The 27588-nt window shown below is 41.1% G+C and overlaps 1 protein-coding gene across 9 annotated transcripts in view; it reads left to right on the plus strand.

The window, feature by feature from the left end:
- The window catches only part of kmt2ca (lysine (K)-specific methyltransferase 2Ca), a 506051-nt gene that overhangs the window by 247813 nt on the left and 230650 nt on the right, over positions 1–27588 (plus strand). For 6 of the 9 annotated variants that reach the window (XR_011961410.1, XM_072576253.1, XM_072576251.1 and 3 more), the window contains exons 8-11: positions 4105–4273; positions 5808–5979; positions 9102–9216; positions 23402–23577. Coding sequence is in view for 8 of the 9 variants with exons in the window: in XM_072576253.1 (XP_072432354.1) it covers positions 4105–4273; positions 5808–5979; positions 9102–9216; positions 23402–23577 (632 nt within the window). In the remaining variant the exon portion in view is untranslated. The remainder of the gene's footprint in view (positions 1–4104; positions 4274–5807; positions 5980–9101; positions 9217–23401; positions 23578–27588) is intronic. The other 3 variants (XM_072576252.1, XM_072576257.1, XM_072576255.1) reach the window with 1 other exon arrangement.

A 27588-nucleotide genomic window follows, 5' to 3' on the forward strand; every position in this document is an offset into this window, starting at 1 on the left:
CCCCCTCTCACTCTGCCCCTCTCACTCTGCCCCTCTCTCTCTGCCCCCCACCTCTCTCTCTGCCCCCCCCTCTCTCTCTCTGCCCCCCCCTTTCTCTCTGCCCCCCCCTTTCTCTCTGCCCCCCCCTTTCTCTCTGCCCCCCCTTTCTCTCTTGCCCCCCCTTTCTCTCTGCCCCCCCCTTTCTCTCTGCCCCCCCCCTTTCTCTCTGCCCCCCCCTTCTCTCTGCCCCCCCTTTCTCTCTGCCCCCCCCTTTCTCTCTGCCCCCCCCCTTTCTCTCTGCCCCCCCCCTTTCTCTCTGCCCCCCCCTTTCTCTCTGCCCCCCCCTTTCTCTCTGCCCCCCCCTTTCTCTCTGCCCCCCCCCTTTCTCTCTGCCCCCCCCCTTTCTCTCTGCCCCCCCCTTTCTCTCTGCCCCCCCCTTTCTCTCTTGCCCCCCCCTCTCTCTCTGCCCCCCCCCCCCCCCTCTCTCTCTGCCCCCCTCTCTCTCTCTGCCCCCCCCTCTCCCCCCTCCCCTCACAAAGTCTAGGAGAACTTCTATTCATGAGATAATTTGTTTTGGTGGTACAGGTGTTCGGTTTTTTCTTGAGATTCTTGCACACTTGATGCAATTGCACTACACCAACTTCTGTGAATGACCCAAATTTATTAAGAAAGTACAAGCTTTGAAGGAACCTTACATGGCTTCGCAATGCTTGCGAAGCCATGTCAAGGGATCTCCCTTTTTTAAAAACCAGGGCCAGTTCTTCCTTTAAACAAAATTTGTATATTACAGTCAGTCCTGAGATTCATGTGGGGGATTTCTCCTCTTAACCGGTCTAAGGCAGGGTGATTGAGCCAGACACAGTAGGTATCCTTTATCTTACATATTATGGTCCGGAGCCTCAAACCTCACTTTGGACTTGACTTCGAATTCCAGGGGGTCTCTAATCTCCCATTCCGTTAACTTCCGGTTCTGAGGACTCAAACCTCTGAATTTGAGGGGGATTCTAACCTTCCTTTCCAGGGGGATTCTAATCTCCTTTCCCAAGAACATGATTCTGAAAACAAAATCGTTGGCATGCAAGTGCGTAAGTTACTTTAGAGATTCTGTCACCACAGGGAATGCGGGGTTGATTTGAGTGGTAGGTTAAGGAGAGAGATCAAGGTAAATCTTACATCGTGGGCACATCTGTCTCACATAACCAGCACTCAGATGATCACATATTCAGTCTCCCAAGAAGCTCCGTATATGTTGGAATCCCAACCACTGCCACCAAATGTTGGGTTCTTTTTCTTGAGATTCTTACACACTTGATGCATCTGCAATACGCCAACTTCTGTGAACAGCCTAAGTTTATTAAGCAAGTACATGCTTTGGAGAAGCCTTTAATTGTGAAGCAGTGTCATGAGATCTCTCTGAACAAAGGGACCAGTTCTCCCTTTAACAAATTTTTTGCATTGCAGTCAGTAATGTCCACAAAACAACATCCAGCCACTTTTCATAGTCACATGCCACTCAAGACACAAGGCAGTGGCTTGACCATTTCTAGAAACAGTGTAAATCTGATCATTCCTTAATGGCCAGATCTGGTGTAAATCGTTTTTTAACTGCAGGGCATAGTCAGAATTTTAATTTCGGTGTTTGTATCGATTCTGAATAGACATGATAATTTAAATCTACTCTGAATAATAGGAGCTGACAATGTATTTTTTTACATTGTATCTGCAAGACATAGAAACCTACCACCCTACCCCAAGGCATCCAATTTCTTGCAGGTCAGCAGAGCGAATAACCCCTTAACATCTCTCAGGATTTGAATATTGCTGAAAAAAGACATTTTGAAGCTTTTTGTCTTGCACTTATCAGGCCATTTCCAGGAATACCACTAAGGGGAACAGCAATTTATCCTGTAGTGGAAAAGGGTGTTAATTGGTTGGCTGGTGAACTCAGACTGGCAGAGGTGTTGCCATGGTGAATTAACCAGTTAGATGATGATTAACAGTTAATTGCCGAGCTTTGTTTAAATTTAGACCAAGCTGGTTGACCCCAATTGGTCAGTGCATGTCCTGGGGTACGAACCACGGGATCATTGCCACCTGTTTTGCTGAGTTGAAAAAGTTGTATTGTTCTTTCTGTCTGCAAAGAATAGGGCCCTGTGTATTTCTCAACATTATGTATTGATGGGGGAAACACATCACCACAATGAACTTGATTTTCTTTCCCACAGAAAAAAGTGCAGTGAGGCAGATAGCTAAGTGGTGGTGGAATCAAATCAAAAACGCTCATCACCAAATGTCTAAATGGTCTGGCCCTTCCTCAATGGCTTCCTTCAAGTCTGCTTTTACAAGCATCTTATGTTGCTTTGACTCTTAGTATCTTTTACCTCCTCACTCTCGAGGTTACTCTTGCAACCGTAATGCCCCTGTTCTACAGAACTACTTCTCTAAAGTCCTTCATCTTTGCCACCTGTCTTTTGATAGCCTCCTCAGGACGTTTTGAGCCTTATAATTTATCTTATTTTTCTGTCCTGCTCAGTGATGATTGTATTCCACAATCAGTGCAGTTAACAAGTGTATGCAGAATATCCATTGAAATGATTTTGCAAAAGTAGAACAAGAAGCTATAGATTTAAATGTAAATTTATGGATGTTAGGGAGAGTTAATCTCATTTTTGTAAGGAAGGGATTGATTGCACTACTGTTCCCATTTTGTTTATATTGAGAAATTGTGACTAATTATTTAGAATCAATTATTTTGAAAGATTAATGTTAAACTGTGCCTTTGACAAAGTCAAAATGACATTTGCATTGTTTTCCTATTGGTTTGCGTAAATGTTTCACATTAAAACTGATAACTGAAGTTTTTATTTGAGATTTTGAGGAATTGCCAGAAACCAGACAATTTACTTCACCTATGTTTTCATTTACTCAAAATTCTTATGTCAGGTTTTTTTTTGAACCCAAAATGTTTTCTTTTCATCATTGTTGCAGTAATCTGACTCATTATGAACAATGTCAAAGGGATGCCTACTGGCACGGTAAAGAAGTATGAATGGGTATAATGTCGGTTATGATTCTGTATCATGAGATTATTGACTGAATTTTTGAACATCTTGTTACAGTTAAAGGCAAAAGTAAATTTCTTAGCAGACATTGCTTTGCTGTATAGAGTCATATAGCATAGGAGCAGGTCCTTCAGCTCAACTCACCCATGCTCATCAATATTCCTAAACTGAACTAATCCGATTTGGCTCTGTTTAGCCCATATCCCTCTAAACCTTTCCTATTCATGTACCTCTCCAAATACCTACCACTTCCTCTGATAGCTTATTCCATATACACATCACCACCCTTTCGGGTTACGTCGCCCCTCGGGTCCTATTTAATTCTGTACACTCTCACCTTTAAACCTATGTCCTATAATTTTGGACTTTGCTACCCTGGAGAAAGGACCTTGAATATCCACCTTATCCTTGCCCCTCATGATTTTATAAACCCCTATAATGTCACTCCTCAGCCTCCTCACTCCAGGGGAAAAGATCCCAACTTATCTAGCCTGTCCTTTTACCTCCAGGCTTCCAGTCTTGGTAACATCCCTGTAAATCTATTTGCGCCCTTTCCAGTTTAATAACATCCTTCCTATAGCAGGGCAACCAGAATTGTATACAGTACTCTAAATGTGGCTTTTCTAATGTCCTGTATAGCTGTAACATGATGTCCCAACTCCTATACTAAATGCTATGAGTGGTAAAGGCAAGCATGCCAAAGCGACATTCACCATTCTGTCTATTTGTGATGCCACTTTCAAGGAACTATGCACCTGGACCCCTAGGTCTCTCTGCTTGTTAATGTATTGAGCATTTGTACTGATTGTGGATTGTTCGTCTTTAAAAATGATCAGTTTTGCTATCATGTCAAATTGGATTGTCTCTATAGATGTTTATTTCATTGGTGATTCTGCTGCTGCCATTATTCAGAAAATGGCTTTCTTGAACTAAAATGGTGTGGGTACAGGGGACACTTACCATTCATAAGCTGAATGTAAATGCCATGTAATTACTGCACAGTACAAATTCTACATTTAAATGGTCTATTTTATTTGAAAATGCTTATGATATTTTATTTCAGCACTGTGCATACTGTAAACGCCTTGGAGCCACCATCAAATGCTCGGAAATGAAGTGCAATCAGCGGTACCATTATCCATGTGCAGCTGGAGCTGGTACATTTCAAGATATCAAGACACTGATTCTCCTCTGTCCAGAACACATTGACCAAGCTCCAGAAAGATGTGAGTGTAAGCACATTCTAAATTCTGCTCCAGCTTTGAGTTTCATATCCTGGTTTATGTTCCTAACCTTAGAAATATAGCATTCAACAGGTACAACTGTTAGGAATGGGCTTGGATTGAAATCTGATGTTAAATATGTAATGAAAGTTGACTACAGATTTCAACAAGGTATATTTAAAAAGAACACTCAAATTGCTTTTGATGAATAATGTTGTAAGCACTGAGCCAGTGGACTGAGAAACTGGATCGCTACTTTCTTTTGAAGTCAGGTGATTTTGGGGTGTCAGATTTCAACCCTCAACATTTAACTTACTGATTTCCAAACTCTGCTTTTGTTACCAATTTCAATCTAATGTGCAACATTTGCAGAAGCTTAATGTAATGGTCAAATCTGGACTTTTATTTTTACTCCACCACGGTGCCTTTCTTCTTTTCAGTTTTCCTGGAAGCCATAGGCATTTTAGCTGGACAATATATTTCTTGTTAAAATTTATTTTCTGTATGAATATGGTAGTAGCCATGCTTTGTGTGCAATAAAGTGATGATTGAAGGATTTTATTGCACAGTGGGTAATCTGAGCAAAGTCCTATCATATCCTCACTCAACTTCAACATCTAGTCTAGTTCATTCAAAGCACTTGGAGAGAGGAATGGAAATCCAGATATGTTTTCCTCTTCGAGTGTACAACCTTGAAAATATTGACTTTGTTGTAATATTTCAATGCACACCATATCAACTAATTAAACGCAGGTCAGATATTAAATTCAGGACTCTTTTCTATACAGCTCTATAACACTGGAAGATATTTGAACAGAAACAGGCCACTCTGCCTTTTGAGTCTGCTTCACCATTTAATGAGATCAACACTAATCTGATAATGCTCAACTCTACTTTGCTGCCTTTTCCCCATAAAACTTAATTCCCTTACTCATTAAAGATCCACCTCAGCCTTGAATACACTTTATGACCCAGCTTCAATAGCCCTTTGCAGTAAAGAATTCCACAAATTAGTTATCTTCTGAGAAAATAAATTCCTCCTTATCTCTGTCATAAATGAGACATTTCCACAAGTTGATACAACCTTTCCACCGTACCCTGTCAAACTCCATTGAGTACAGGTTCAACTTTCTCAACCCCCATGAGACAGTCCCTCCATACTAGCAGGCTAGACGTTTCTTGATACATTTTCTGCCAACTGATCTGTGAAACAAAACTGCTGAAGGTAAGAGGTGAGTTTCTTATTACTTTCTGGTTATTTTCATATGTTGAGAAATAAAAATGTTGCCAAATGTTGAGTTCTCTGTTTGGTTTGCTAAAATGCCTTCATATATAAGGTTAAAAATTTTTAAACTTTGTACACCCCAGTCCAACACCGACATCTCCAAATCATTCACTTATAAGGACTTGTATACATCCTTGTCCATGATTTGGAGACACAGGTAACTACTGAAATAGAAATAACCTCAACTTCCTCTTGATTCAACTCATTATGACCTCAAATGTTAAACCAAGTAATTTTTACAAATAATTTCTTCTTCAGCCAAGGAAGAGGTAAATTGTGCTGTTTGCGACAGTCCAGGCGAACTTCTAGACCAGCTTTTCTGCACTAGCTGTGGACAGCATTACCATGGAGCATGTCTAGACATAGTTGTGACCCCTTTGAAACGGGCTGGGTGGCAGTGTCCAGAATGCAAAATTTGCCAAACCTGCAGGTAAACTCCGTATTAAAGACTTTATTTTTAATGTGGGTGAACACGTTTAAGAACAAAAATTGTTTAACATGGATCACATCATAAACTCTGTAATTGTGTACAATGAAATAGAACAAGGGGCAAAGGAGCCAATTTATTCTAAGTTAGTTGGAGATAAGTATGTTAAAATACAAACGTATGTAAAGTTGAAGATCTTTTTTACTTAGGTCCTTGCTTTATAATCTTTAGTTAGAAGAATGTTTCTTATAACTCTGAATAAGACAAAATATGTTGCTTTGTTTTAATGTTCATTCTCATGTATTAACCCTTCAATGTTCAAGTTTCTACATTGAGTGAAATTCCATACTACAAGAACATTTGCAGCATAAAAGCTGTTCAAAGGAATAGATGTTTTTAGTTTGGTATCTGCAGAACCAGAGCTTCTCATCTTCATTTATACTGACGCAGTCAATAAGTATGGACCTGTAAAAAAAAAATATAGATGGATACAGGACTGCCTGCCCTCCGTTTCCATGGTTGTCATTTGTAACATTTCTTAAAGTGGAAGTATAAGCACAATTTTTTTTATTGTTTGACCATTTTCTTCAGAGTTCGGTGCAAGTAGCAGCTTGTAAAGTTTCTGATTAATTTGTTATTGGGAATTGCCCAGTAGCACTATATCCCAAAGTCTCTTAAAAATGATGGGACTGATCGTGATGGGCAGTAAATGCTGGTCCAGTCTGCAACACCCACATAAGATCATAAAACTTAAGAGTTGAAATAGATCATTCAGCCCATCAAGAAATTCAACGATGGCTGCTCTGACAATCCTCCATTCCACTTTCCTACCTACTTCCCCAGAATCTAGGACAGATGCCTTTTGCATTTAAAAATGCAGATCTAATGCTTTCAAGAAAAAAGCTCAGATTTCTAAGATATGAAGACTTCTAGCTTGTATTTTTTAATATAACTCATCTTGATTGCTTTATTTTGTGTTGGTCTGGAAATGTTTTTTAATTCATGGGATGTGGGCTTCAGTTGCAAGGCTAGCATTTATTGTCCATTCCTCGTTGACCTTGAGAAACTGTCGTCTTGAACCACAGCAGCCATTTGTTTTAGGTACAGTAATGTTGATTGATATCAATGTTGAAAATGTCAATACTTAAGGTGTTTCATTTCAAGTGATGGTTCAAGCTGGGATGAGTGTTTGTTATCAACAGAGTCAGAGGTCCTGCTCTGAAGTTGTTAAACTCAAAGTTGAGTCCTAGAAGTTGTAAGGCGCCTTAGCAGAACTAAGAAGTTTTCCTTCCAGCTTGCATTGAGCTTTGTTGGAATGCTGCAGCAAGCCTTGAGGACTGAAATGTTATTATAGGAGCAAGATGGTTATTGGAATGGCATGCAACTGGAAGATCAGGATTATTCTTATGGTCAGAGCTGAGGTATTCAACAAAACAGTTGCCCAATCTGCATTTGGTCTCGCCAACATAAAGGCGATCACATTGTGAACTGCCGTGTCTTGTCTGCATCTTGTTGGTTTTGCTCACAGCAGATCAAATCCATTTTCTCCTTTTCACACTTAATCATTTGCACTTGTTTTATAACTGCATTACTCCTTTACTCGCTTTTCTTTTCCTCTGGCCACCCTTGCCACTCGTTCCTCCTTCCATTCTGTCAGTAGCATTAAAAAAACATTTTCCAGTTCCTTTTGGTTGTGAAGTAGTCATATCCGATTCAAAATGTTAACTCTTTTTCTCTCAACACAGATGTTGCCAGACCTGCTATGTTTCTTCAGCATTTTATTTCTCTTTATTGCTGATTTCCACCAGACTTTTGGATTTGTTTGATGGTTTTGTTTGAGTGGAAAACTGACCAGGTGTCCTCTGTCCATGAAAAGAGGACAAGTCCAACTCGGTCAGTTGCTGCTCTGTCAGTTTGTTCGTGATCAACAGCCAACTGATGGAGAGAGTCATTGACAGCACTAACAGGTGGTACTTGCAAAGGACTAACCTCATTGATCAGTTGGAGTTCTACCAGAGCCACATGGCTCTTGACCTCATTATACCCTTGCTCCAAGCTGGACAGAAGAGCTGATTTGAGAGTGACTGCCTTTGACAAATCAAGTCAGCACATTACTGAGTATGGCTCCAAGGAGTCCTAGTAAAACCATCACTTCCAGACATTAAATGGCATTATCAATGTGGAGCTCCCCACTATCAACATCCCAGGGTTACCATTGACCAGAAGCTGAACCTGCTATATAAATACCGTCGCTTCAGGAGCAGGTCAGACTAACATTTTTGCAGCAAGTAACTTGCCACCTATCTCCCTAATACTTATCTGCCATCTGTTAGGCATAGGCAGGATTGTGATGGGTGCAGCTTCAACAACAGTTCACAAGCTTCACGCCATCCAGGACCAAGGGACTCACTTAATTGGCATCATCTCCACCGCTGTCAGTATTCACTATTTTCACCACCAACATGCAGTGGCAGCAGTATGTACTATTTGCAAGATGGATTGCAGTAACTCACTAAGGCTTCCTAATAAGAACATTTCAAGTGCTTCTACCATCTAAAAGGATGAGGGCAGACTCCTGGTAGCAGTGCTTTCAGGACAACACACCATGATGATTTGGATCTATAACGCCTTTCTTTCATTGACCCTGCATCACAATTCAGGAACGACCTTCCTACGAGCATTATGGCTGTTCCTACACCCACAACTGCACTGGTTCCATGGCATTTGGGGATGGGTAATAATGCAGGCCTAACTGGTGTTTCCCACATCTCGTGAAGGAATAAAAAAATAATTATATCCAGTGACAATGGAAAAGACAATCTTGTTAAATTCTTCGATTTTTGTTCAGCTTTTAATATATCAGCTGAAGTTCGGGCTGTTGTCAATAATAGAGGGATGGTCACCAGACCTGAAACCATTAACTGATTTCTCTTCACAGATGCTGCCAGACCTGTTAAGCTTTTGCACTGACCTCTGTTTTTGTTACAAAATTTGTTTAATTGGCCTCATGACCTGTGTGGGTTTGATAAAACAAAGTTCTTCCCAAGTTTTGACATCATTTGACTAGTGTGATATTTTTTCCCCCCCAAGGAAAATGTCTTGAAATATGTTGTGTATCCTTTCAGGCATCCAGGCGATGACAGCAAAATGTTGGTTTGTGATATCTGTGACAAAGGCTATCACACGTTTTGCCTTCAACCAGCAATGGAGTCGATACCTACAAATGGTTGGAGGTGTAAAGTGAGTGCTAACTTCAATCTGTTAACATCTGTCTGTTCATTTGGACCGTTCATATTGCAACTGACCTACCAACAAATGATAAATGCTTATGACTTGTTTGGAAGCAACAGTATAATCTGCATATGTTTAGATTATGATGTATAGTATAACCTTTTTCTCCCCATCATCATGCCTGCCTCCTTAATGCAGTTTTAGTCTATGCAGTCAAAGCTGTTTGTCTTTATCTGTTCCACTGATGGTATCCAGACCTGGCAGTTAATATGGAGTGACAGACTTGTGTACTGTCCATTTTGACCATATAATTGCATAAGCCTGTAGCTAGCTAGATCGTTATTTAAAGATGTAGAACAAGTTCCAGTGGCACATCATAGCCTAAGTGCAAAATCACTTTGGCCTGAGATGGAAGAGATGGTTTTCCCAGCCAGGTCAAAGCTGCCTGGAAGTAAATACAGACCAAAAGGAATTGGGAAAGAAGGGAGGGATACAGAGGACAGGAAACTATAGGCCACTTAGCCTGCCCTTGGTTGTTGGTAAGTTCATCATTAAGGATGAGATTGCGGAGTACTTGGAAGTGGATGGTTAGTTCGGGTAGAGTTAGCATGGCTTCATCAAGGGGAGATCATCCCTGACAAATCTGTTAGAATGCTTTGAGGAGGTAATCAGCAAGTTAGACAATGGAGTCAATGGACGTGATCTGTTTGGATTTACTGAAGACCTTTGACAAGCAGTTCCATAGAAGACTGTTAAATGTGATAAAAGCCCATGGTTTAGGGAAAAGGTATTATCATCTATACAGGATCAGTTAATAGGCAGAATGCTGAGAGCAGGGATAAAATACCATGATAGCATCCAATGACTGGAGTTCTGTGGGGACCAGTTTGAAACCTCATGTTTCAAGTATTCATGTTATACATTAATGATCTGGATGAAGGAACTGATGGCAATGTTGCTACGTTTGTGGATGGCACAATAATAATTCAAGAGGCGGGTATTGTTGAGGAAACCGGTAAATTGTTATTGCAGAAGGACATGGGCATGCTAGGCAAGTGGACAAAGTGGCAGATGGAATACAACGTGGGAAAGTGTGAGGTTATACATTTCAGTAGGAAGAATATAGTCATAATCGTAGAGATGTACAGACCCTTTTGGTCCAATCTGTCCATGCTGACCAGATATCCCAACCCAATCTAGTCCCACCTGCCAGCGCCCGGCCCATATCCCTCCAAACCTTTCCTATTCATATACCCATCGAAATGCCTCTTAAATGTTGCAATTGTACCAGCCTCCAACACTTCCTCTGGCACCTCATGTACCACCCTCTGTGTGAAAAAGTTGCCCCATAGGTCTCTTTTATATCTTTTCCCTCTCACCCTAAACCTATGCCCTCTAGTTCTGGACTCCCCCACACAAGGGAAAAGACTGGTCTATTTATCCTATCCATGCCTCTCATGATTGTATAAACTCTATATTGTCACCCCTCTGCCTCTGACGCTCCAGGGAAAACAACCCCAGCCTGTTCAGCCTCCTTATAGATCAAATCCTCCAAGTCTGGCAACATCCTTGTACGTCTTCTCTGAACCCTTTCAAGTTTCACAGCATCTTTCTGATAGGAAAGAGACCAGAATTGCACGCAATATTCCACGAGTGGCCTAACCAATGTCTTGTACAGCTGCAACATGACCTCCCAACTTCTGTACTCAATACTCTGACCAATAAAAGAAAGCAAACCAAACATCACCTTCACTATCCTAGCTACCTGCGACTCAACTTTCAAGGAGCTATGAACGTGCACTCCAAGGTCTCTTTGTTCAGCAGCATTCCCCAGGACCTTACCATTAAGTGTATAAGTCCTGCTAAGATTTTCTTTCCCAAAATGCAGCACCTCGCATTTATCTGAATTAAACTCCATCTGCCACTTAGCCCATTGACCCATCTGGTGAAGATCCCATTGTAATCTGAGGTAATCTTCTTTGCTGTTCATTACACATTCAATTTTGGTGTCATCTGCAAACTTACTAACTGTACCTCTTATGCTCACATCCAAATCATTTATATATAATGACGAAAAGCAGTGGACCCAGCACCGATCCTTGTGGCACTCCACTGGTCACAAGCCTCCAGTCTGAAAAACAATCCACCACCACCCTCTGTTGTCTATCTTTTGAGACCGTTCTGTATCCAAATGGCTAGTTCTCCCTTTATTCCGTGAGATCTAACCTTGCTAACCAGTCTCCCATGTGAAACCTTGCCGAGTGTCTTACTGAAGTCCATATAGATCACATCTACCGCTCTGTCCTCATCAATCCTCTGTTACTTCCTCAAAAACCTCAATCAAGTTTGAGAGTCATGACTTCCCACACACAAAGCCACGTTGACTATCTCTAATCCGTCCTTGCCTTTCCAAATATATGTACATCCTATCCCTCAGGATTCTCTCCAACAGTTTGCCCACCACTGACGTCAGGCTCAATGGTCTATCGTTCCCTGACCACCTTTCTTATGTAGTGGCACTATGCTAGCCAACCTGCAGTCTTCCAGCACCTCACCTGTGACTATCAATGATACAAATATTTCAGTAAGAGGCCCAGCAATCACTTCCCTAGCCTCGGAGTTCTCAGGTACACCTGATCATGTCCTGGGGATTTGTCCATCTTTATGCGTTTCAAGACATCCAGCACTTCCTCCTCTGGACATTTTTCAAGATGTCACCATCTACTTCCCTACATTCTATATCTTCCATGTCCTTTTCTACAGAAAATACTGAAGCAAAATACTCATTTAGTATCGACCCCATTTTCTGCGGCTCCACGCGAAGACCGCCTTGCTGATCTTTGAGGGGCCCTATTCTCTCCCTAGTTACCCTTTTTTCTTTAATAGATTTGTAAAAAGACTTAAGCTATTTTCTGAATGGGCAATGGCTTCAGAAATCTGAAGCATAATGGACTAGGGAGACCTAGTTCAGGATTCTCTTCAAGTTCAGGTGGTGGTTAGGAAGGCAAGTGCAGTCTTGGCATTCATTTCAAGAGGCCTAGAATACAATAACAGAGATGTAATGCTGAGGCTATATAAGGTTCTGGCCAGACCAAGTTTGGAATATTGAGAGTGGTTTTGGGCCCTGTATCAAAGGAATGATGTACTGGCTTTGGACAGCATTCAGAGGAGGTTTACAAGAATGACTCCATGGATGAAGGGCTTCTCATAAGAGGAGCAATTGATGACTCTGGGTCTGTACTTGGAGTTTTGAAGGATGACGGTTTATTTAATTCAAACTTAGAATATTAAGAGGCCTGGATAGAGTGGATGAGGAGAAGATGTTTCCACTAGTAGGAGAGAGAGACTCTCACAAGGGCACAGCCTCCGAACGAAGGGATGAAGTTTTAGTATTGAAATTAGGAATTTCTTCAGCCTGAGGGTGGTTAAACTGTGAAGCTCATTGTTATTGAAGGAGGCCAAGTTTTTGATTGTACTTAAGACAGCAAGATAGGTTCTTGATTAATAAGGGGACTAAAGGTTACAAGGCGAAGGCAGGACAATGAATTTGAGAAAGATATCAGTCATGAATGAATGGCAGAGCAGACTCGGTGGGCTGAATGGCCTAATTCTGCTCCAAAGCTTATGGTTTTGTGGTCTATATTTAGTTGTTAAAAGAGAATTATGAATTATTTTGTGTACTTCAGGACTAGAGAATGCAAGTGTTCCTTTGAGCTTCCCCTGCTATAGATTCTTTTCTGTGAATTTGGACTCTTGAGGATGCCTGTCAGGAAAACTTGCAAATACAGAAATCCATTCTGAGTGAAGGCTGGAAAGGCCAGGCACTAATTCCAACAGGGAAATTGGCCAGCCATTCTCTAACTGGGCTTCCCTACTTCTGCAGTAGAATAGGCCTGTTTCTCACAATGCAGCATTTGCATCTGGTATTTGATTCAGCTGTTTATCATTATGTCTGTAGAGTTCTTTCACTGTTAAAAATCTGTATCAATAGAAAATTGAATGACTGGATAGATTTTATTTTAAGATTCTTCATGAATGTACTAGACTAAATTTAGTAAAGGAGAGCGAGCAGAAAATTGTGTAGAAATTTGGTGCAATATTTGTTTGCCATCAATATTTTGGCCACCAATCTCTTCCTCTTGGCCACCTCTGATATCCCAGCTAAAACCATTATGTATAAAATCGGCGAATCCCTACAGTGTGGAAACAGGCCCTTCATGTCCACACCGCCCCTCCATGCAGGCACGGGGAGAATGTGCAAACTCCACACAGATGGTCGTCCGAGGCTGGAAACTAACCTGGGTCCCTGGCGCTGTGCGGCAGTAGTGCTAACCACTGAGCCACTGCACCACCTCACGGTGTAATTATTTTTCAAAAGTAATGAAATATATTTTCACTTGTCCAGAAAATTGTCCTCTACCTGTCGAACAAAAACAGTTCGACCTAGAAGACTGCTGTTTAGGGCTTGGGACTCGAGTTTTCAACACTAAAGCTTGTCCCTTCTATTTTTCGTTCATGTTTGACTTTGATACATTTCCTGCTGGCTGAACATGCTCTTAACTGTTTGGGGTCTGTTGTGGACTTAACCTTATTGCTCAGCACTAAATGTGCTTGAGCATTATTTGCCACAGCACAAGCAGTTGGGAATGATTGCTTTGCAAGTTTGAAAGTTAGATGGTGATTCAGAGCCAGTCTTCCTTGAGCACTATATACCTTCAAATTTCCAAATTCAATTGACTACATGTCAGAATGCTATAACACGTGCTTTGTTAACGCAATTGACGAATTGGGGACACTGTTTCTAAAGCACAAACTTTTAAAATGTACGTTGGCTGTAATGTGATTACATCACCAACACTTCAAATGCTGTTTCTAAAGCAGGAATTTTTTATAACACCGAGTTGCACAAGAATGCAACCGTTGGGATCTGGAAGAACTACCTGTATTTGTTTCTCAGTATTGAAGTCAAGAATAATGATATTTTTGTCCGCACTAATAATTTAAATTGATACAGTGTCTTCTGTGAAGTGTTCCATGGTTATTCTGGAGAGGCAGTGAACAAGGAGCAAAGCATTGAAGACAATTCATAGAATTGTTATGATACAGATGGAGACCATTCAGCTTAATGTGTTTTCATTGGCTCATTGAATGATCATTATGATTTAATGCCATTCTGTTGCCTTTTCTGCTTATTTCTTTTTTTTTAATTTACTAGTGGAACATAGGCATCACTGGCTGGACCAGTGTCTGTCACTTGTTTCCCTTGAGAAGGTGGTGATGAGCTGTCTTCATGAACTGCTGCAGGCCATGTGCTTAGGTAGACCCACAATGCCCTTAAGGAGGAAAGTTAGGATTTTGACCCAATGACAGTGAAGGAATGGCAACATATTTCCAAGTCAGGATGGTGAGTGGCTTGGAGGGGAACTTGCAGATGGTGGTGTTCCCATGTATTTGCTATCCTTGTCCTTATAATTGGAAGTGGTCATGGGTTTGGAAGGTGCTGTCTGAGAATATTTGGTGAGTTTCTGCAGTGCATTTTGTAGGTAGCACATACTGTTGCTACTGAGCATCGGTGGTGGAGGGTGTGGATGTAGTGCTATTCCGGGCTGCTTTGTCCCGATGATGTAGAGCTTCAAGAGTGTTTATTGGAGCTGCATTCATCCAGGAAAATAGGGAGTATTCCATCACACGCCTTATTTATGCCTTGTAGACAGACTTTGGGGAGTCAGGCGATGTTACTTAGAACATAAGAACCAGGAGCAGGAGTAGATCATCTGGCCCTTCGAGCCTGCTACACCATTCAATAAGATCATCACTGATCTTTTCATGACCTCGGCTCCACTTATCTACCCTCTCACCACAACTTTTTAAAAGAAATTAAAGGTTATCTATCTTAGCTTTAAAACACTCCATGAGGAAGCCTCAGCTACTTCACTGGGCAGGGAATTCCACAGATTCACAACCTGCTGGGTGAAGAAGTTCCTTCTCAATTCAGTCCTAAATCTGCTCCCCCTAATTTTGAGGCAATGCTCTCTTGTTTTAGTTTCATCCGCCAGTGGAAACATCCTCTCTCCTTCTATCCTATCTATTCCCTTCATAATTTTGTGCTTCAGTAAGATTCCTGCCTCGTTCTTCTAAATTCCAATGAATATAATCCCAGTCTACTCGATCTTTCCTCATAAATTAACTCCCTCAATTCCAGAATCAACCTAGTGAAACTCCTCTGCGCCCCCCTCTCGTGCCAGTACATCCTTTCTCAAGTAGGGAGACCAAAACTGCATGCAGTACTTCAGGTGCGGCCTCACCAGCACCCTGTACAGCTGCAACATAACCTCCCTGCTTTTAAACTCAATCTTTTTAGCAATGAAGGTCAAAATTCCATTGCCGCCTTAATTACTTCCTGCATCTGCAAACCAACCTTCTGTGATTCATGCATAAGAGCACCTAGGTCCCTCTGCACAACAGCATGCTGCAATTTGTTATCATTCAAATAATATTCCTTTTTAATATTATTCCTACGAAAATGGAATAGCACATTTAACATTTGTGCTCCCAGCTGCCAGACCTTTTCCCATTCACTTAAACTATCTATGTTCCTTTGCAAACTTTCGCAGTCCTCTGCACACTTTCCTCGGGACTCCTAGCCTTTGACATGCCCTTGTAGCCACTGTATTTGCATAGCAAGACCAGTTCACTTCTGGTCAGTGGTCATCCCAAGAATATTGGTGTGGGGATTCAGTGAGGATAGTACTGTTGAATGTCAATGGAAGGTTGTTAGATGGTCACTGAAATTTATTAGCGTGAATATTACTTGCCACTTGTCAGCTCAAATCTGGGTATTGTTCAGATTTTGTTGCATTTGAGCATGGACTGCTTTAGTATCTGAGCAGCTGCGAATAGTGCAGAAAATTGTGCAGTCATTGGCAAACACCTCCACTTCCAACCTTATGATGGAGGGAGGGTAATTGATGAAGTAGCTGAAGCTGATTGGGCCTAAGACACTTCCCTGAGGAACTCCTGCAGAGATGTTCTGGAGTTGAGATGACTCACCTCCTTAAACCACAACCCTCTTCCTGTGTGCCAGGTGTGACTCCAATCAGCGAATGGTTTGCCCGCTGATATACATTGATTCCAATTTCCCTAGGGCTCCTTGAATGCTGCACATGGTAAAATGCAGCCTCGTTGGGGGAAGGGGGGAAACCTACCAGGGGAGAGCTGCAGCGGCCAGGTCTCTGGGACTGTGTCTAGCCCTGTGACTCAGAATGGAAGTGGGGAGAAGAGAAGAACGATAGCGATAAGGGCTTAATTGGTTAGGGGAACAGACAGGCGATTCTGTGGACGAGAATGAGACTCCCAGGTGATATATTGTCTCCTGGGTGCCAGGGTCAGGGAAATCTTGAATCGAGTCTGCACCATTCTTAAAGGGGGGGAAGGTGAGCAGTCAGAAGTCATGATACACATCATTACCAATGACATAGGATAATATTAAGGATATGATGGGAGGTGAGGACCTCAATTCCGTTGTTATCACTAAAGAGGTAGTGTTGAACAAACTTGAGTGTTTAAAGGTAGATGAGTCTGTTGGCATGCATCCCATGGTGCTGAAAGAAATGACAGAAGTTGTAGTAGATACGTAAGTGGGAAATATACCAAAATTCACTGGACTCCAGGCAAGTCCCAATGGTCTGGAAGACAGTGAATGTCATGCTGCTGTTTTTTAAAAAAGGCAAGTAACCATAGGCCAGTTAGCGTAACATCTGTAGTTGGGGAAATGTTGGAGGTTATCATTAAAGAAGAAATATTGAGACATCTGGATGGAAAGGTTTGCATCATGCAGATGCAGCATGGACTCAGGAAGGTTTAGTGAGTGGGCAAGGGTCTGGCAGATAGAGTACAATGTTAGTAAATGTGAGGCTATCTACTTTGGAAGTAAAAATAGTAGAGTATTGTTTCAGTGGTGAAAGATTGCAGCATGCTGTTGTGCAGAGGGACTTAGGAGTGCTCGTACATGAATAACTCAAAGTTGATTTGCAGACGCAATAGGTAATCAGGAAGGCAAATGGAGTATTGGCTTTCATTGCTAGCGGGATTGGATTTAAGAGCTGGGAGGTTCTGCTACAATTGTACAAGGTGTTGGTGAGGCTGTGCCTGGACTATCGTGAGCAGTTCTGGTCTCCTTGCTTGAGGAAGGATATACTGGCTTTGGAGGTGGTGCAGAGGAGGTTCAGCAGGTTGATTCCAGAGATGAGGGGGTTACCCTATGAGGAGAGGTTAAGTTGCCTGGGACTGTACTCATTTTGAATTTAGAAGAGAAAGAGGGGATCTTAGAGAAGCATATAAAATTATGAAAGGGATCAATCAGATAGAGGCAGGCAAGTTGTTTCTACTGGTGGGTAAGACTAGGACTATAGGACATGGCGTCAAGACACAGTTGGGTGGGTTTTTGCCTGGTAAGGGAATTAAGGGTTATGGGGATAATGCAGGTAGGAGGAGCTGAGACGATGGATAGATCAGCCATGATCGTAACGAATGGCCGAGCAGGCTCAATGAGCCAAATGGCTTTCTCCTGCTTCAACCAGTATGGTACTATGATGGCAAGGGCTGTCACTCTCCCTTGCCTCTCGAATTCAGCTCTTTTGTCCATGTTTGAACCAAGGCTGTATTGAGGTAGGAAGCCAAGTGGCCCTCGTAGAACCCTAACTGGATGTCAGTGAGCAGATGCTGTTTGATCGCACTATTGAGGGCATCTTCTGTCACTTTACTGACAATGGGGCAGTAATTCGTCAGATTAGATTTTTTTTCTCCTTTTGTGTACAGGTTATACCTTGGGCAGTTTTTATATTGTTAGGTAGATGTCAGTGTTGAAACTGTACGAAGAGCTTGGCTAAGGGTGTGGAAAGCTCAAGCACAAGTCTTCAGCACTATTAGTGGAACATTGTCAGGGCAAATTGCCTTTGCAGTATGCGTTACCTCCAACTGTTTCCTGATATCACGTGGAGTGAATCAAATTGGCTGAAGACTGGCAGCTTGGAACCACTGGTAGAGACTGAGATGGATCATCCGCTAGAAACTCTTGGGTGAAGATTGTTGTGACTGCTCCTGTCTTATATGCTCTGTTGAGACTGCTTATTATTTTGAAAACTACTTTGAAATCTTTCTGTAAGGATTACAGTTCCAACATCTCAACTGTATCTCCGTACAACCCTCTGGGGTAGCGTAACATAAATCTAGCTCCGCTGTTCCCAGAGTTGTACCAAATGTGAAACTTTTTTTTTGAAGATATGCACAGCACCCCAATGTATCTGACTTGAAGATCAAGGTAGATAGAAAACACTGACCAGGTTTCTAATATTATTAATAACGAATAATTATTGTTTATTTTAAATAATTTGACAATAGCTAAAGGTAAACAGAAGTAAAGCACTGGCATATAATGCTGCTAACTAGAACTCTAAACCCCTTATAAACTCCCCTTACACGTTCACAGACAGGCAAATAGGGAAAATAATCCTACTTCAGCTATCCAGGCCATTGCTTTTATTCATTCAGATGATGAGAGTGTCGCTGGTTAAGCCAACACTTATTGCCCATCCCTAATTTCCCAGAAGGCAGTTGAGAGTCAACCACATTTCTGTGGGTCACATATAGACCAGACTAGGGTAAGGATGGCAGTTTCCTTCCCTGAAGGACATGAGTGAACCTGATGGATTTTTCCAATAATTGACAATGATCATCATTAGATTTTTAATTCTAGATTTGTATTGAATTCAAATTCCACCATCTGCCATGGTGCAAGTCCCCAGGCATTATCTCTCATTCTGAATTAATAGTCAATTAGACTAATTAATTTACAAGTGTCCATTTGATTAAACCTCTTTGTGCCATTGTAACCTCTGTTATGTCCTCTTTGTAACTTACTTTCCTGCTTTCCTGTCATCAGCAAATTTAGCAGTCATATCTTAAACCAAGTCATTAATGTAAATTTTACTCCATTAAGGCAGCAGTAGTGACCCCTGTGGCACACCGCTATACATCTGGTCAATCTAAAAAATGACAACTTGCATACTTTGATTTTTGTTAGCTATCCAAAGTGATGTCTTAATCCCTACACTGAGTTTTTAGTACCAGTCTAATGTTTGATTATGGCATCTTATAAAATATCTTTTGGAAATCTCAGTGTAGCACGTCAACAGGTTCCCTTTTATGCACTGATCATTGCTTGGTCAAAGAACCTAAATAACCTAGTTAAACATGTCGTCCATTTCACAAAATCAGGTTGACACTGCTGGGTTACCTTGAACTTTTCTGAGTGTCTTGCTATAGTGTGTTTAATAGCTTCAATGTTTTCTCATAGATGTTAAGCTATCCTTTCTGTTTCCTTTCTTGCATAAAGAAATTACAATGTAATGGAACCTGCCCTAAATCTGTGGTGTTTTGGAAAATTAAAACCAACTGCTCAACTATCTCACTAGGTAGTTCTCTTTAAGATCCTGGGATGAAGTCCAGCAGGATCATGTGACCTTTTTGTCTGTGTTCAAACAATTTGCTCATTAGTACTTCCCTGGTAATTGTAATTTTCTTGAGTTCCCTTTTTCCATTTCCTGATTTACAACACTTTCTTGGTATGTTACTTGCATCCTGTTTGGTAAAAACCAATGCAAAATACCTCCTCACCTTGAAAGTTTTCTTTCTTGTTGGGGTGTATGTATTCAGTGTGTACCAAAGTTCCCATAAATATCTGCCGCCACATCTCTATTGATTTATCCCTTGACCTAATTTGCCTATTTGGTTTAGCTTAATCTGCTCTCACACCCTTTAAAGTTCAAAACGCTAGTCTTGGACACCACTCTTTTCTCTTGCAAGCTGAATATAAAATTCAATCATATGCTGGTTGCTGCTACCTAGAAGTGCCTTTATTATGTTGTTGTTAATTTGATCCTGTCTTGTTGCACAATGCCAGTCTTAGTATAGCCTGTTTTCTGGTTGGCTTTGAAGATACTGTTCCACGAAATTATTGTGGAAACCTCCCATGAGCAAGTCTAGACTACCTTTGCCAGTGTGATTTTTTTTTTAAAAACTAGCCTTCTCTATAGGTTAAAATCCTCAATGATTAACGGTGTACTTTTCCCAACTTATTTAATGCTCTGTCTACCATGTTGTGGTTGTTAGAGTGCCTGTACACCATTTCCATAAATGACTTCTTGGCTTTATGATTTCTCAAATTCACCCGAACCGTTTCTAAGTCCCAGTTTCCTGATTTAGTTCATGCCTGTATATTGTACATATCTTTAATTAACAGAATGACTCATCCATCTTTTCCAACATCCCTGTTCTTAAATGTTGTGTCCTCAATATTCATTGTTCCAAAATTTGTCTATCTAATGGCTATCAGATCAGACTTACTTAACTCTACTGGTGTTTTTTTTTTATTCCTCTGAATGCTATGTTCATATTGAGATAAGAACCTTCAGATTTGTCCTTTAATAACCTTTAGCCTTATTAATTGATTTACTCGCATAATTGTATACTCTGTCCTTTCTTGTTTTGGATTGTTTTTAATGTCCCTATTATACTTTTCTGTCTTCCTTGCACCTACAAATTGATTTACAGCATTTTGCCAAACTTGATCTCTTGCCCTCACAATAAAAATCAAAGCACTGTTTACTTCCCTACTTGTGTAACTCACTAGAACACAAGCCCTAGCACAGTTCAGGTGTAGTTCATCCCAAAAGTACAGTGCTTTCTTTCTCTGTACAGGTACAGTGCCCTAAAAGCCAGGACCCACTTCTATTGTGCCAATCTTTAGGCCACACATACATTTCCCAACCTTATTTACCCTATGCGAATTTTCAATTGCTTTAAGTTACTTTTGTGTTTTTGCTTCTTAATTTGGTGCCAGCCTCCACAAAATAACTGCAGACCTTTTCCTGTCATGCCTCTGTATTGTTTGTACTTACTTGGACCACAATGACTGCATTCGCCCCTTTACTCTATTGTGTTTCGATCCATGGTATCAGGCAGGCATCAAGCCTTCTGGGCTCTCTCTCTTTGTTACAGAGAATATTCGAAAACAAATCTAGTCTGCTAGTCGAGTTTGTTTATTTTCTTGACCTAAAGTGATGGAAGCTTTGCTACCTGTCAGTCCAATCTTTGGGTTATCTTTTAATAACCCAAACCAGCTCTTCCTGCTTTGTCTCAGGTTCTCAATTTCTATCATCCTGTGATACCTCTGCTTTCATTCTTTGTTCTGTCTTTTACAGAAGAAAAATAACTTTTTGTTTGTAGTGTTATGATGCAGTTACAAGTTTTGCAAAATGCTCTTAAAGGTGTATTTCTCCAACAATACTCTTGCATCCTTTGGGCAAACAGATGGTTGTATCTAGTAGTGATCTAGCTAAGCTTGACAGCTCAGCATGAGGATTGTTGATTTACAGCCACACTACCAATACTCTGCAAATTATTAAAAGTACTGATATGCATACGTTATTAGTTTTATTTCATTCTAACAAGCACCTAATAAATTTCCAGCTTTCAAAATGTCTTTGCTCCATATAAGAGTTGCATAAAAGATTGCAAGTTAAAAAGATGAACAGCAGCATTGAAATGCAAATTGAAGAATTTGCTTAGATCATTGAATGAATAAAGTTAATCTTTATAATTTTGATTTTGTATTGAACTCTTCAGAAGTGCTTAAAATGCATACTGTAGGTATATATCTAGTCTGACAATGGCCTTCCTTTCATGTCTCCTGCTCGTGTCTCTGTCAGTTATTTTTTCCTCCAATTTTCAGGTACAGTGCTTCAGTAATAGTTTTTGGCATATGCTGTAAACTCAGGAGCACCTATCAATGCAGCATCACACCAGGGAGCCTTGTCCCCAGAAGCAATGTGAGTTTGTGCCTGCAGTTCCCCCTAAAGCCCTCTGAAATGTGCCTCCTGTCAGCACAATAGATCTGAAGCATGCTGTACAAGTAAAACTTTTACCTAGTTGACAATTTGACTTGAATGCAAGTCTACATCACAGAATTGCTTGTAACGTGATGATTTGGCACTAAATGTCAGTCTGGGTCAGGTTTCTCTAAGCATGATCAAAGCGGAAAGTAGAAAGTTCTGGCAAGGTGGGCTTTGAGGGTGGGTTTGGTTGGTGCAATGCCATTCTGAGGTTGGATACAATGGAACCAGAAGGTTTACTTCAATTCTAATTTGATGCTGGCATTGGGTTTCATATATGGAATAAGTTTTCTTTCTTGTCACTTTTTTCACCACTGTTTTGTACCTTTTTTGCCTCTTTCAAAACAAAACAAAATCAAAACTGAAACTGCGTTAAATGTTTTAGTGTGTATCAAACCTACAAATATTGCACACTGTGACTTAGAAAATACTGTTTATTGCTACTTAGCATTATTGATCTCACTGCTCTGTAGACGAATGCAAACTTGTTAAGCAGGCTGAAATAAGACAAAAAAATTACTTCTATTTTCAAAATTGTGAACTAAAGGATTGATTGTGATGGACAATTTGAACAATGTTTTTTCATTTCTCATTGTCTTAATTCTCATTAGTGTCCAGACTTCGTTTGGACCCTCATCCAATAATGGCCCCTAAGTCCATTCTAACAGCATTCGTGACCATTTCTCTCACTGACCTCAGTGTAGCCCAGTTCAGATCACTGACTTGCCTATCTTGATATTCATCAGTTAGTTTACTGCCTTCCCAAATGTAGTTACAAAGCAATCGCAAACACTTTTCAGAATTCACAAAATGGTTGATCTACAATTTTTTATTTCTGAATTAATGGCACTGGACAACAAGCTGCAATACCACAGTTTGCTGTCTATGCACATGAGCATTCAACAAATATCTTTAAGCCAAATGTTTTGCAAATATATGAACTTAGATAATTCCTGAGGCTACACCAATCTCCTTAAGCAATAGCAAAAAATGGAATTAAAATAACCAATTATCCAACATCTGTACAGTAAAGGACTTGATTTATTTTCATTTACAGATGCTGACTGCTTTATGTATTTCTTAAATTTACTGTATGTCTTAAATTTCCAATATCTCTCATTTTATTTCATTATTTGTAAACCGCCTTGTCAGGTTGTATCTCTAATTGACTTACATTAATTGTTTCTTTAATTTTGTTACATCTGTCAAATGTAATGATTGAACTGTCTCCCTTTTTACCTCAGAATTGCAGGGTGTGTGTTGACTGTGGAGCACGGACCAGCACTCATTGGCACCACAATTGTTCACTTTGTGCTAACTGTTACCAGCAACAAGACCACAGCGTGTCTTGTCCACACTGCGACAAGACGTGTTATCAAGATTCCCAGAAAGATGTGGTGCATTGTCAGATGTGCAAGAGGTGAGAAGATTTCTCCAGCTTGGTAACAGTTTCATTGAAGATTGCCTATTGCTAATATCATTTTCATTTGATTCTTTCTGGTTCCGTTGTCTTTTCCCTTGCTTTTTTTTAAACCATCCAGTTAGTATTTGATGTAAGTATTGACTACTTTACTGACCTTGTCATTTTGTTTATTGTTGTGCAGTAATAGAGTCATAGAGATGTACAGTATGGATACAGACCCTTCAGTCCAACCCGTCCATGCCGACCAGATATCCCAACCCAATCAAAAGCATCCTCTCCAAGTCAACATTGTCAATCCCCGACACCATCTTATATACCTCAATTAGGTCTCCTCCCCTTCTAAATCCAGGAAGTATAAACCTCGCTTCTTAAGGCAAATCCTTTATATCTGGAATCAAACCAGTTAACTTCCTCTGAACTGCCTCCAAAACAACTTTATCTCTCCTCAAGTAAAGAAACCAAAATTGTACACAATACTCTGGTGTGGTCTCCCTAACACCTTGCACATTTCCCTGCTTTCATGCCCTACTCCTTTAGCAATAAAGGCCAAACTTCCATTTGCCTTCCATATCAGTTTTCTGCAGTTCATACACAAGGACACCCATATCACTCTGCAAGAAATTTCTCTTCATTTAGATAAAAAGTTGCATTTCAATTCCTCTGACCAAAATAGGTAATATCACATTTGTAATAACAAATGCCATCTGCAATGACTGACTTTAACAGATAGCCCGAGGAAAGATCTGATCAGAACACTGACAAAGTGTGTCCCTTACCACTTCTTCCTGGACCTTGGAATGCATCAGTCTGCAGGCAGGGTTATACCCAAAACGTCGACTGCTCCACCTCCTGATGACTAATATTCTGTAACAGGAGTATTTAGAAATGGATTGGTTTGGATTAGCTATCTGCATGTAGAAGCAGAAGTGTTAAAGTTCATGATTTTAAATAATAATGGTAGTATGAATTGTGAACAATGAACGTTTTATAAAGCACCTTTCACCAGCAGTGGGCATCCCAAAGCACTTCAGAGGAACTGTACTACTTAATTGTAATCACTGTGGGTACACTGTCGGAAAACAATATGCAGCTTTACCAGTTCCCCACTTCTGCTATGAAGGATGTTCTACTGTGTATCTCTGGATTAGGGATGCATTGACAGCCTCTTATCTCAACATATATTTGGCTATTTAATAGCAATTCTTGAGCTTTTTTTGAAACCATCAAGATCGCTTTAACTTAACATGCAAGTCAAATGTAAATAGATAGAGGCGGCATGGTGGCTCAGTGGATAGCACTGCTGCCTCACAGCGCCAGGATCCCAAGTTCAATTCCAGCCTCGGATGACTGTCTGTGTGGAGTTTGCACATTCTCCCCGTGTCCAAAGATATGCAAGTCATGCTAAATTGCCTTTGGTTAGATGCATTAATCAGAAGGAAATGGGTCTTGGTGGGTTACTCTTTGGAGGGTCGGTGTGGACTGGTTAGGCCAAAGGGCCTGTTTCCACACTGTAGGGAATCATCTAATCTAATCGTACAATCCACCAGAAATGTTACTGTTTTGAATTAATATTTTGCTGTGTATTCAAGGAGGTGCAATTTGAACGTGATGATCTTGAGTGAAATCTGTAACAATTTTCAGCTACTCATAATTGTTACAGCCCCAGAAGAGACTGTTTAGCCCATTGTGTTTGTGCTAGTTTTCGAAAGGAGCAATGCATCGAGAGATGCCTGTCTTTTCCTTTTATTCTTTACATTCATCCAGTTCCTGCTTGTATGCCTTGATTAAATCTGCCTCCACCCATTGTCAGCAAGCTTATTTCCTGGCTTTTGGATTAGAGTGGTGTTGGAAAAGCACAGCACAATACTAAACTGGGCCAAGGCCAATTATATCAAAATTAGGCAGGAGCTCGGAAATGTGGATTGGACACAGCTACTTGGAGGGAAGTGCACGTTTGAGATGTGGGAGGCTTTCAAAGATAGTGCAGGATAGGCATGTCCCATTGAAGGCAAAGGATAGGAAGGGCAAGATTCGTGGACCGTGGATGACAGGAGAAATTTTACGACTAGCCAAGAGAAAAAGAGAAGCATACATAAGGTCTAGGCAGCTAAGAACAGAACGGGCCCTGGAAGAATATTGGAAGACTAGGGCAAGTCTTAAACGAGGAATCAAGTGGGTGAAAAGGGGTCATGAAATAGGTTTAGCGAGCAGAATTAAGGAGAATCCCAAAGCATTTTATTCTTACGTAAGAAGCACGCAGGTAACTAGAGAAAGGATTGGTCCACTAAAGGATAATGAAGGAAGGCTGTGTGTGGAACCTGAGAGAATAGGTGAGATTCTGAATGATTAGTTTGCATCAGTGTTCACTGAGGAGAGGAACATGATGAATGTTGAGATTAGAGATAGAAGTTTGATTAGTCTGGATCACGTTGACATAAGTAAGGAAGATGTGTTGGGTAGGCTAGAGGTTATTAAGGTGGACAAATCCCCAGGACCAAATGGGATCTATCCCAGGTTGCTGAGGGAGGCGAGAGAGGAAATAGCTGGGGCCCTGACAGATATCTTTGTGGCATCCTTAAATACAGGTGAAGTGCCGGAAGACTGGAGGGTTGCTCATTTTGTTCCCCTGTGCAAGAAGGGTAGTAGGGGTATTCCAGGGAACTCCAGACTAGTAAGCCTGACGTCGGTGGTGGGAAAGTTGCTGGAGAAGGTACTGAGGGATAGGATCTATTTATATTTTTAGAAGAGAATGGGCTTATCAGTGTTAGGCAACATGGTTTTGTGTGGGGGAGATCTGTGCCGTACCAACTTAAGAGTTCTTCGAGGAAGTGACCAAGTTGCTAGATGAAGAAAGGGCTGTTGATGTCATATACATGGACTTTAGTAAGGCATTTGATAAGGTTCCCCATGGTAGACTAATGGAGAAAGTGAAGTCACATGGTGTGCAGGGTGTTCTAGCTAGGTGGATAAAGAACTGGTTGAGCAACAGGAGACAGAGTAGTAGTTGAAGGGAGTTTCTCGAAATGGAGAAAGGTGACCAGGGGTGTTCCACAGGGGTCAGGTTGGGCCAATGTTGTTTGGAATATACATAAATGATCTGGAAGAGGGCAATGTTGGTATGATCAGCAAGTTTGCAGGTGACACGAAGATTGGTGGAGTAGCAGAAAGCATGAGGGACTGTCAGAGAATACAGAAGGGTATAGATAGACTGGAGAGTTGGGTGGAAAAGTAGTGGATGGAGTTCAATCCAGACAAATGTGAGGTGATGCATTTAGGCAAGTCTAATTCTAGAGCAAATTATACAATGAACAGAAGAGCCTTGGGGAAAAGTTAATGGGCAGAGGGATCTGGGAGTGCAGGTCCATTGTACCCTGAAGGTTGCTGCACAGGTGGATAGAGTGGTCAAGGCGGCATATAGTATGCTTGCCTTCATTGGACAGGGTATTGAGTATAAGAGCTGGTAAGTCATGTTAACATTGTACAAGTCATTGGTTCGGCTGCATTTAGAATACTGTGTACAGTTCTGGTCACCACATTACCAAAAGGATGTGGTTGCTTTGGAGAGGGTGCAGAGAAGGTTTATGAGGATGTTGCCTGGTATGGAAGGTGCTAGCTATGAAGAGAGGTTGAGTAGGTTAGATTTATTTTCATTAGAACAAAGGAGATGGTTGGGGGGGGCCTGATTGAGGTTTATAAAATCATGAAGGGTATAGACAGGGTGGATAGAGACCAGCTTTTTCCCAGGGTGAAGGATTCAATAACGAGAGGTTTTGCTTTCAAAGCGAGAGGTGGAAAGTTTAAGTGGGATAAACGCGGCAAGTACTTCACACAGAGGGTGGTGAGCGTTTGGAACGCGTTGCCAGCAGAGGTGGTAGAGGCAGGCACGGTAGATTCATTTAAGGTGCGTCTGGACAGTTGCATGAGTAGGTGGGGAGCAGAGGGATACAGATGCTTAGGAATTGGGCGACAGGTTTAGATAGTACATTTGGATCAGCTCAGGCTTGGAGG

Source organism: Chiloscyllium punctatum, chromosome 8, assembly GCF_047496795.1.
Source record: "Chiloscyllium punctatum isolate Juve2018m chromosome 8, sChiPun1.3, whole genome shotgun sequence".
Classification (NCBI taxonomy): domain Eukaryota; kingdom Metazoa; phylum Chordata; class Chondrichthyes; order Orectolobiformes; family Hemiscylliidae; genus Chiloscyllium; species Chiloscyllium punctatum.